General features: G+C 39.1%; 1 protein-coding gene across 1 annotated transcript in view; it reads left to right on the forward strand.

The window, feature by feature from the left end:
• The window catches only part of Col4a3 (collagen type IV alpha 3 chain), a 134,600-nt gene that overhangs the window by 87,332 nt on the left and 35,161 nt on the right, over window positions 1-12,107 (forward strand). The window contains 7 exon segments of the mRNA XM_047546603.1: window positions 1,144-1,179; window positions 2,764-2,928; window positions 3,984-4,076; window positions 4,559-4,654; window positions 6,522-6,592; window positions 7,273-7,455; window positions 9,321-9,489. Coding sequence (XP_047402559.1) covers window positions 1,144-1,179; window positions 2,764-2,928; window positions 3,984-4,076; window positions 4,559-4,654; window positions 6,522-6,592; window positions 7,273-7,455; window positions 9,321-9,489 — 813 coding nt within the window.

The raw sequence follows: 12,107 nt of genomic DNA on the forward strand, positions 1-12,107 counted from the left end.
GAAATCAGTGATTTCGGGCTGGGGAGATAGCTCAGTTGGTAAAGTGCTTGCCTTGTAAGCACAAGGCCACGGGTTCGATTCCCAGCACCACCAAAAAAAAAAAAAAAAAAGAAATCAGTGATTTCACTGTGATTGCAAAAGAGAAAAGAAGGACCCCAAAAGCTGTAACTCGAGAAAATCCACACAAACAGTGACAATGGCAGGGGACCGAAGCCCGGTTTCCTCACTCTGCATCTAGACACCATGAACCTAAGATGTGTTTGCATATATGCTATTTCCTTTCATAGACCTGAAAGTTCTCAGGCAGGAGCGCTCATCCCAGGCCACATGTTAGCGTCCCTGGGAACTTCTGACTAATGACCTCGTCAAGGTCCCCTCCCCGGCATTCTGGTCTTATTTTCTGCAGAAGAATCCTGAGCACTGGCAGATTATAAAACTCCCCAGATCATTCTAATGTATAGCCAGGATTGTACTGATTTAGGCAAATGATTGATATAAAGGAGAATTTTACTTAGAAAAGTAAAATGACAGATTAAATATACACATTGAGGACAGCTAGAAGCAGTCAGAGATGGAGCACAGAGCCACACTGCAGATCCTCACGAATTCCAGTGATGTTTAGTTTTCTCCCAAAGTACCAAACACAGAGCATGTTCTTAGCAAATCTCTGCTAAGTTATGTGAAGAGAGAGAGAGAGAGAGAGAGAGAGAGAGAGAGAGAGAATGATGGTAGGGGAGCTATTAAGTAGTGGAATTTCGTGGGTTAATAACAACGGACCAATGGCTGGCGAAGAGGTTCACAATCTGGACCAATCACTGGCAAGGAAGTTGGTGGGCTAACAATCTGGGTTGTCAAGTGGTGTGGGGGAGGCAGCATAATGCCAGCAGCAAAATAGCAGATCTGATGCCAACAAAAACAAACAGGTGGCGTGATTTACTTTGGGATGTGAGACGCTTAAGAATAGTTCCCTGGCTCCAGTTTGTCTAAATAAGTGTTTTCTAATTTTTATCCATATGAAAGCAGGGAAGAAGTATGAAAAACTCTTTATTAATATGATTATTTTAGTATCACCCAAGATTTCAACAATGGATAGGGGTACATTTGCATCCTCGTGAGTAATTAATTAATGTTATGTCTTCTCAGGTCCCCATGGTCCCCCTGGAGTTCCTGGAAGTCCTGGTATGTCCTCATTTCTTGGACTACAGATAGATATGCTATTAAAAAGGGAAATACAGAGCTCTCTTTTAAGTTTGCATGATTTATGTAAGATCAATGTTCTATTAATTGAGCTAAATGTGTTTCTAACTTCTTCATTTTTATCTCTGTGGCCCAGGGTGGAATAGGGAACAGAAGGTGATACAAATTGACATAGAAATGCTCTTTTGTACTTTTCAGTGATTTTAATCAAGTGTGAGGGTCTCATTGTCAGGGAGTTTTCACAGTAACTTTGGGATATGAACAGGGACCTTGAAATTCAGAGGAGGCACAGAAACAGAAAACAATGTTATTGAAATGAGTTTGGTTGCAGATGACAACTTTTATTATGTATCACAAAGTGCATAAGGAGACCTAGGTTATACTTTTTCTGTAAAATTTTACATTTTAATCTGTGAGTTATTTGAATGTTTACCTTTTCAAAAAAGAAAAATAGGATTAGGGATGGGTCTACAAGGGTCCATCAATTATAATTGTTATTTTTAAAGGAAACAAAACTGAGAAAAAGGAACAGGGACTTTATAAACCAGAGTAGTGGATGCCCTGGCATTGATTATATTTTTCTCTATACAATGCTTTATATTAAACTATTTCATAATTTTGATAATGAATTAAAATGAATCAGATTGCAGAATGATTTGCTTACTATAATCTCACTGCAGAAAATACAGACATAAGTGGATAGATATATTGGTGTGTACCTATAATGTATCCCTGCCTGGAAAAGCATGCTTCAAACTATTAACAGTTGGTGTATCTTGAAGTTGGAATGGGCAAATGGATATTTCAGAGGCCTGGTCAAAGATCAAAGAAGACCCCCTTACCCCACCAGGAACCTAAGCAATGAATAGGCTCCTTTAAAAAACCAGTAGGTGGGAAATTACAAAGTTCTGAAACAGAACATCTGAAGGATTTTCCTTTATGCTCATGTAATAAGAAATGATCAGATATGAACCTCCACTGTGTCCTTGGTCCTTAGGTGGTGACATCTCTCCTAACAACTCAGCTCCATGAAAGGCAGAGATCTGAGACTGCCCCCTCCTCACATCCTGGTATTTTAGGATTAGGGTGGAATTTGCACCACCTGGCTCAGTTCCCTATCCCCCAGCCTCTTTTATACCTAACACATCTGCAGGAATGAAATCCAATTACAACTTTCTTTCCTCTCGTTTGGCCACTGAAATGTAGATATCCTCTAGTCTCTAATTAAAAAGAAAAAAGTCTGTAAGATAGCATATACACAAGAAGTTCCCATGGGTCCTTGTAAACGAAAAGTTTGCCGTGCTTCCCAGACTCTGTTTCAGTTCCTTGTAATAAATGACACACGTTATCTCCCTGGAATGGAGTGTTCTGTACTTTGCCACACTGTGATCTAATTTAACAAGTCCAAAGATGAAGAAAGTAAGGATGGTCACCTTTTATTTTATATATCTCATAATTACATAACTCTTGTAAATAAGAATATATTAATTTTTTTCAATTTGGAAAATAAATATATGTGCATCAGGAAAAATATTTAAAATAACACAACTGATTTTTTTCTCTAAGGATCATCAAGTCCTGGCCTCAGAGGAGCCCCTGGGTGGCCTGGCTCGAAAGGAAGCAAAGGGGAGCGAGGCCCCCCAGGAAAGGTCACAGTGGGGCTCCCTGGGGCCCCTGGCTGTCCTGGTTCACCAGGCCCTGCAGGGTCACCAGGACCTCCAGGACCTCCAGGTAAAGATGTATAATGGGGCCCTTTGGGTGTACATTGCTCATAGTGCTTAGCCATCAGTTTGGTGGGGGGGTTGTTATCTTTCCAGTGGTGTTTCATTTTAGTAACTATCTGCAAAAGAAACTATGGGGGAATGATGACATTGCAAGTCTTCCCCTGACTTCCCAGGAGGGAGCAGGAACAAGCGGGGAGAAGCAGGGAAGGAGAGCTCCTTATCGCGTTGGCCTTGGCAAGGGCACGTCCTTGCTCAGCCCTTAGAGTCTCTGCCAAGAAGCCTGTCGCAGGATAATCTGTCCCCGGGGAGGAAGAGGCAAGAATTTATCCACCAGCTCCTGTTTCCCATGGGTCATAACTTGTCCCCCAGGACAGGACAATCCGTTCCTGCCCACTACCCCCACTTCCAAGCTGGGTTTGCTCGATTCCCAGGGGTCCCATTCCTTGGCATCAGCAGGAAAGTTCAGGGCAGGAGGTCAGAGCTGTGCATCCTGGGTATGAGACAGGATGCTGCCAGGTGAAGTGGGTCAGAGGCCACAGAGCTGTGGCCCAGAGGACTTGGAGAGCATAGAGATGCTGACAATAGCGTCCTGTCCCCCTGCTAAGCCACTGAGCATTCTGTATTGGCTCATAGGCCCTCTGGGTCCTCTTGAACATACAGCTCAATTTATACTTTAAAACACCTTTCCTGGAAGGCGCCTGGAAAGGTTTTGTGTTTCATATTCCACTCTCCTAAGATACTTAAGAATCTTCTATATGTGAGGGATTTATTATTATCATTTGTGTTTTAGAAGGGAGGAAGCATTTATTATTCATAGACAATGCAATTATAAACCTAGAAATACAAAATATCTGAAAAACTCTTAGTATTAATAGGATCATTCAGTTAAGCATCTGATTATTTGAAAAAATTTTTTACACTTTCCTTGAAGGTCAGCTTTCAGACTCATTTTCCCATACAAAGATGGGGAAAATGTATATGAAATAATATATATATTAAAGCATTAACCAGTTGGGAAAAGAAACACACATGAAGATGACCTTTGATGTTGTCCTTGCATAGGTGACACCATTTTTCGCAAGGGTCCACCTGGTGATCATGGCCTGCCAGGTCATCTAGGGCCTCCGGGAGTCCCAGGAGTCGATGGACCCAAAGGTTGGTTCAGTCCATACTGCTGTTCTGTCAACATAAGCCATTCCTGTTAGCATTGGCACTGATTTCTTCCCCCCGAGACAACAGTGATCCCAAACAGCTGTCCATCCAGCTTTGGATTCTTTTCCAAAAGTATCAGCTAAAAATACTCCATTTTCTGTCAATCAAGAATTCACTTTGCACTCACTTAATTGTTGAGTACCCCTAGAATGTGCGTTTTATCCTACATGCAAGGAGAAAATCCCTGAAATAGTTGATGTTTAATGCTAGATCCTTAGAATTCCTCTCCCAGAAGAACGATAGGGCTCTGAACAAAGTAAGCAGATAGAGTATGTGAACTTTTCAGTTCATTTGTATAACATCTTAGATGATTTTGGGCTACCGGAAAAGTGTTTAAATGTAATAAATGTGTGGATGGAGCACATTCATCCTTTCCGTGGATCTGGGGTATGTTCCCAGGTAATGCAAACCTGCTCTCATTTCAGGAGAACCAGGCCTGCTGTGCATAGAGTGCCCCTATATTCCAGGGCCCCCTGGCCTCCCAGGAGTGCCAGGGCTGGATGGTGTCAAAGGAATCCCAGGTACCAACAATTTGCACAAAAATTTATGTTTATGCAAAGACTGAAGGGTAATCACACCGGGAAATTTAAAGAGATATTAGATTGCCAGATACAGCAAAATTGGAGGGAGGTTTTCAGAAACATCTACGCTGTCAACCAGAATCAGATAAAAGCTGGTATTTTCTCTTTTCCATTTTCATCACTGAACTTTAGCAAAATTATTGTGTTAACCAGGAATCGTGAGCAGATTCCTACAGGGTTCATCAGAGAACTTAAAGCAGTGAAGCAACCAGACCAAACATACAAGGCTTCTCTGCATTTTCTCGTTCCCACTTTTGACAAGGGTCATAGCGGATTTCAGTCTCCCACTTTCTTTAAGGATACAAGTGAAGTTACAAAAAAAAATTATAGCCATGTCCTCAGAGCAGGGGATGACGGAGAATGGTTACATGTTTCCACGGCCCAGGAGACATTTGCATTGGCATAGGGTCTTTGGGAGGCTGAGTATCAGTACAAAGAAGAAAGGTTGACGGTGTTGGCCATGGCCAGAGAGGAGGACATGTACCTGGCAGACATCCTTTGTCACCTTCAAGTCCCACCCACTTCTTTATGAAGGTCTCAGCTACCCTGTGAAGACTGCCACCCTGGATTCTTGAGACAAGTCTGAGAGAGAAAGGTGGTGGGACTCTTCCTCATGCAGCTCCTAGGTAGTGTCCAAGTCTCTGGGGGACACGTTCGACTAAAAAAAAAACTCCAAGGAAAGGAGGGAGCGGGGAAAGGAGAAAGAGATGAGAGACCTGTATCTCCCTACCCCTCTGGAGCCTCACCTCTGAACCAAGGTACATAGCTGGGCAAGTTGCATTATTGTACTCTCCTTAGTTTCTCTACATTTGGCATTTACAGCTATAGCCAAAGAAGTTATGGAAACAGTAAAATGGTTTGGATTGCTATAGAAAAAAATGTATTCTGACTCGGCATCTTGCAAAATATGATCTGAATGAGCATTTGTTGACTAACTACCCTGAGAATCATCCAAAGATCATTAAAAGGATCATTTCACAGTGATATTTAAACATTCACAGGAGGCATAAAATTACATAGTAAAATGCAATATGGCAAAAGAATCCAAAGCCTCAGAAAATTTTGTGTTCATTTGGACTTGCAGTTATCCTTGTAAGCATTTACTATAAAGTAAATACTTACATAAATTTGAAAAGTATCGAAATTATTTACAACAGCTATAAATTGAAAAACAACCCAAATATCTAAAAACAGTAGTTAATTAAATAAATGACGCTAACCCACATAGTAGGTTTCTATAGCAGTCCTCTAAAAGGAAGCTCTAAACCTATATTTATTGACATGTGTATGGTAAGCTTCCAAAATAGTGTATGTATATATGAGTCTTATGCATTCATGACCTAAAAATTTATGAATAATATACATTAAAATTAAGTAAGTATTATCTTCTGATGATAGATTTATGAGTCACATTTTTGTTTTGTTTGTTACCATTGTTACTGTTTTTGCAGTGCTGGGGATAGAACCCACAGTCTTGCTAGCAAGCGCTCTACCACTGAGCTACATCCCCAACCCAATTTTTATTCTCGTCTTTCTGTATAATTTTCTTCAATGAATATATTGTTAGGAAAAAAAAAGTCCTTAAAATTGTAAAGATGAGAATGTTAGGAAGCCGAGATCTAAGAGTTCTTGCTTTTTATATTATCTTATTCCAGTCACTTACGCCCATTCTCTTATGGCTCCGTTCACTTTATGGTAGGAGTTGTCTTTCTTTCTTTGTAAGGAGATGCAGTGTTTTCTTCATATTCTGCAGTCATCAGGGCACTCAGAGTTGGTGTTGCATCGCTGACTGTGGATTTCTTTGCAGGAGGACGAGGTGTGACTGGACTGAAAGGAAGCCCAGGGTCCCCAGGAAGTGCGGGTCTTCCAGGATTTCCAGTAAGAGTTCATGATTACAAAGCTTTAGCTTCAGTTTGAAAAACTGGTTGCTCTGGAAATATGGCTGCTCCACCTGCAGATTATTAGTTTGTTTGGCAAAGTGCGTATGTTTAATTGATAGGCAAACAATAGGTGCTCATTAGATACTTGTCGATTAAATGAATAAACAAATGAATACATGAATGAATTAACAAACTTAGAAATAATTTTCAATGGTATCAGACAAAGAAGATCAGTCATTGCCTGGGGCTCAGGGTGGGAACAGGGATTAACTGCAAATGGATTTGAGAACAACAGGAGTGACGGAAATATTTTAATATGATGTGGTGATTATGGCCTAATTCTATACATTTACTAAAAATTATTGAATTGTTCTCTGACAAAGGATAGATTTTATGGTATGTAAATTATACCTCAACAAAGCCATTTAAAAAATTAACATTCATTAACATTGTAAATCAGGAACTTACACAAGGATAAATATAATATATGTGTATTATATTGAATTATACTGTCTAACTAAATTCTTTTCCCATTTTGGAAGTTAAAAACAAGCAAAAGGTTTGAAATGATATTCATGGGCCAACGAAAATGTGCGTTAAAAAAAGTCCACAATTCATTAAAATTGAAAAGTTCTTGTTTCTAAGACTGATGTAGGACAACTCTGTGTACTACCCTAGGGATTCCCAGGAGCCCAGGGAGATCCTGGACTTAAAGGAAGAAAAGGTGAAACATCTCAGCCCCGGGGGCCAGTGGGTGCCCCAGGGGATCCCGGACTCAGAGGGCAACCAGGGAGAAAGGGCTTGGATGGAATTCCTGGAACTCCAGGAGCTAAAGGATTACCAGGACCTCGAGGAGAACCGGTTGGTGTTTGACAACTTTTCTGGATTACCCCCTCCCCCGTAGATGAAGCACTGCTCCCCAGGTACTGAGATAAGATGATTTCCTTCCATAACACTGGCCACTCAGCATTCTAACTGCAAATGGGGCATCTTCAAATTAGTAGCAATTACTCAAGCAAACATGTATAGCATTTTGACCAAGTAAGTAGGCAGCTTTTTTACTTTTTGAAATTCCACATTGATAAGTACTCTGTCTCATATGCAAGTTACATTTTAATATCAAATAAGTTTCCAGAAAAGTTAGGAAAATGACTAATAGGGAAAAGTTTTAGTAAATATTTTGGGGGCAACGTTCGTTCTTTTAAGTAAAAAAAAAAATGCATAAAAACATTTATGGGTACGAAAGTCAAAAAGATCAAATATTTTGCATTTAAAATATTTCAGCTTATGTAAATTTGACTTTGTGCGATAGAAGTTTTCACAGGTTAATAAGAAGTAATCTACCATACCTATTCTAAAATGTCTTGAAGTGAAAGACCGAGCCCCTCAGACAACATATCTGTGAGAAGTTTGCCCAAACTAGTCTACAAAATACCAGTTTCTTCTAAAGTTAATCAGATTTATCCAATAAAATGGGTCCCACCTTGAACAGATTTGGGGAAATTTGATAAGCAAATCTAAAAATTCATTTACAGACCCCAGATATCATTATATAAATGTGACTCCCAACAGGTAAATATGGAAAATCAATTTCCTGGGGGCATCTAGGATTTCTCAGCCCCTGCTTGAGCAAACCTCTAGGCTGCCCATTTGGTGGTAGCCAGGCATATAGCAGAACGGAGTCTGAGTTCTTTTGATCTAGTATTACTAGAGTTCACATGATGTCACCATTGGCATCTCATTATTTTCCTTTTATAGGTTTGGAAAAGATATTCCAGAAAGTAAATGAGAAAAAAGTCAAAGAGGTGATTTGTTGAGTTAGGTCCTGTGATCATTAAAAAAAAAAAAAAAAAAAAAAAAAAAAAAAGACTGGGCATAGTGGCACATGCCTGTAATCCCAGTGACTCAGGAGACTGAGGCAGGAGGATTACAAGCTCAAGGCCAGCCTTAGCAATTTATTAAAGTCCTTGGCAATTTCGAAAGAGCTTATCCCCAAAATTAAAAGGGCTGGGTGTGTGGCTCAGTGGTAAAGTGCCTCTGAGTTAAATCCCTAGAACCAAGAGTTAAAATAGGAGAAAAATCACTTAGCCACCCAATGATCTTGAACAGTGAAAATGCCAGTTAAATTTATTTCGGCCCATCATGCAACAATCAAGCAGGAGGGCTTTGATTATTTTGTCAAGTTCAAGTTCTTTTTTAAGCATACAACTCATTTTTAAAGTTAAAGTATATGAATTTATTTTAATAAGAGTAGGTATTTTATGAGAAAAATAAATACAGGGAGAATATCTCCTTTGTAAGAAAAACACCTGGTGAAAACTATACAAATAAAGGTTTGCTATATAGGTTTTATTCTGGAAATGTACCAACAATATGAACGTGACCTCTAAAACCATTCGAACTGATAGTTAATTTGCACTCAGTTTAAGTTGCTATTATCATATGGGACACATGTCCTCGGAGGACATTTCAAGTGGGACTCAAGACAGTTTCAGGATGATACAATATTGCTGAATTTCAACATAGCATAAAACAACAGGAGCCCTTGACCATCTTATTTTTAATAACTCCCATCCAATGCCAACTGCTTTTTCATTCAAGGGCTTCTCAATGACAGCCTAGCTGCAGTTGCTAGCCTAGCTGGTGTTCATATTTGGCATGAGATTAACCTGTAGTTAGGAGATTGTGGCATAAAGCACTATGCAAACATGTTCTTATTGTCACAGGCCTTGAGTGGTGAGAAGGGGGACCGGGGTCCTCCAGGGGATCCGGGTTCCCCTGGGTCCCCAGGATCTGCAGGACCCGCTGGACCACCTGGCTATGGACCCCAGGGAGAGCCAGGTCCAAAGGGCACCCAAGGAATTCCTGGAGCCCCTGGACCACCTGGAGAAGCCGGTTGGTTAGTTTTCTTTCCAGTCCTGTTTTCCTATGGAATGGGTTGATGGTTCCCAGGGCTAAGGAAGTGCCTTCAAGACCAATGACTATGTATAAACTCTTTTCTAAAAATAGAATATGTCAACTTACACTGGGAAAGAATATGAAGGATATATCAGAGAAAATCCATTTTCCCTGTTACTGGATAATTTAGAGGATTATTCCTGATATAAGTATAATGAATGAATAGATCCTAAGAGTGAGTAGAAGTCATTCACGATACACCACGAGGAAGCAAAAAATAGAACTTGACCTTGAGAAATTTCTATACGAAGGTGGTAAATAAAACTTTATATTACCTAAGACAAATGAAGAAAAGTTGTTGAATAGTAGTTTTGAAGACCAGGTGACATTTGGAATTCACAAGTACTGAACACAGCTCTGTAATCAGGAGAAATTAGGTTCTTAATGTTTGTGATTGGGAGTATAGTGGAAGATGAGATCAGCAGTTACAGAACTTGAACCCTATAAAAACTTAAACCGAGCAACGATTAAAGTCACTTTGAAATAAGAATTATATTTGCAGAATTGAAAACTTGGGACTTAATTGGTCCCTATATTCCCAAATAATGCCACCATGGTTATCTTTTACTTCTAAAATTACTTTAAAGGGTGAGAGTCAATGAACCCAGGGTCTCCAAATCATTTCATAGTATCTCCCTCATTACTAAAAATTTTTGAGTGCACAACTTCATAGTTATTTATATGTATTATAAATTGAATGCAACATTTCTATCCATACATGTATATGTAAAGCTTATTTTATAATATATATATATATACATATACACACATGTATCTGTCACATATATATGTGTATATAAAATGCTTATTTTTGTTATACTTACTTTGGAAGCTGTTGTTCCAGTCCAGGGATTAGCAAATTATGATGGTCTAACCCACAGACCAATTTCATATGGTTCACAATCTAAGCATGGTTTTTACATTTTTAAATAATTGAAACCCTTCTAAAAATATTTTGTCATACATTAAAAAATGTATTGATTCAAATAAGAGTGTTGATAATGGACCACAGCCACACTGGCTCGTTTATGTCCCCTCTCTGGTTGCTTTCAGGACACTGTGGCAGACTTGCATAGTTCTGACAAAGGTCTGCATGCACCACAAAGCCTAAGTTATTTATTATCTTACATAAACAGTTTATTGACACATGTTCTGATCTCTCACTCAGCCCTCTTCTGTTCTCAAGTTTCTGAACATGAATCTTTAATGAAGAACTAATTCATTGTCATAAAACACATTATTATCAAATTTTCCCCATCGCATACTGTAAACTATGTATTTTTCTATAATATATGACTATATGGCCACATCTAATCACCAACCTGATGTAATGTTGGCTACTGTGGTCATAACATTATCTTGAATCCTTATCTGTCAGGTAGTTATTACTTCCCTGATGACAAATGAGGAACTTAACAGAGATTAAGAAAGGTGCCCACCAAGAACTAAATAGACACTTCTCAAAAGAAGAAATACAAATGGTCAACAAATCTATGGAAAAACATTTAACATATCTAGCACTTAGGGAAATGCAAATCAAAGCTACATTGAGATTTCATCTCACTCCGGTCAGAATGACAATTGTCAAGAATATAAATAATAAGCATTGGCAAAGATGTAGAGAGAAAGGTACACTCATACATTGTTGGTAGGACTGTCAATTTGTGTAACCACTCTGGAAGGCAGTATGGCAAGTCCTCAAAAAACTAGGAATGGAGCCATATGACTCGGCTAATCCCACTCTTCTATATTTCCCAAATATCTAAAATCAGCATACTATAGGGATGTAGTCACATCAATATTTATACCAGCACAATTCACAATAGTCAAACTTATGAAACCAATCTAGGTGCCCTTTGATGGATGAATAGATAAAGAAAATGAAATGTGAAATATATATACAATGGAGTATTACTCAGGTATAAAAAAAGAATGAAATAATGTCATTTGCCAGTAAATGGATGGAACTGGAGACTGTAAAACTAAGTGAAATAAGTCAGACCCAGAAAGGCAAAGGACAATTTTTTCTCTGATATGTGAAAGACAGTCTAAAATAATGGGGACCAAAGGGAGAAAAGAAACAGGGTGGGTGGTAGAAACTCCGTCAAAATAAAAGAAAGATAGGAGGCATACAAGATGAGGCTTGTCGGGGAGGGAGGAGGGATGGGACACGGGAAAAACCGTGGACTGAACCTGAACAACTTTCCAATGTGCGTGTATGAATGGAATCCAGTGAAACTCACCATTGTGTACATCCACAAGACACTAATTTTAAAAAATGCAAATAAATAGAAAGGTAAGTAGAGCAGAGGAAAGGGAACAGAGCAAGGAGAAGCGAGAGGATGAGGGTAAGTGCCAGGCACTGAATTGGAGCAAATTATATTCCACGCATTTATTAGTATGTCAAAATGAATCCTAATGTTATGTATAACAATTATGAACCAATAAAAAATTAAAAAAAAAAAGAAATGTGCTCAGGTTCACAGATCTTATAAATAGCAATGCCCAGCTTCAAGTCCAGACCAGTGTGCTGGGCCACACTTCCTGTTTTGTTT

Source organism: Sciurus carolinensis, chromosome 3 (genome assembly GCF_902686445.1).
Source record: "Sciurus carolinensis chromosome 3, mSciCar1.2, whole genome shotgun sequence".
NCBI classification, from domain to species: Eukaryota; Metazoa; Chordata; class Mammalia; order Rodentia; family Sciuridae; genus Sciurus; species Sciurus carolinensis.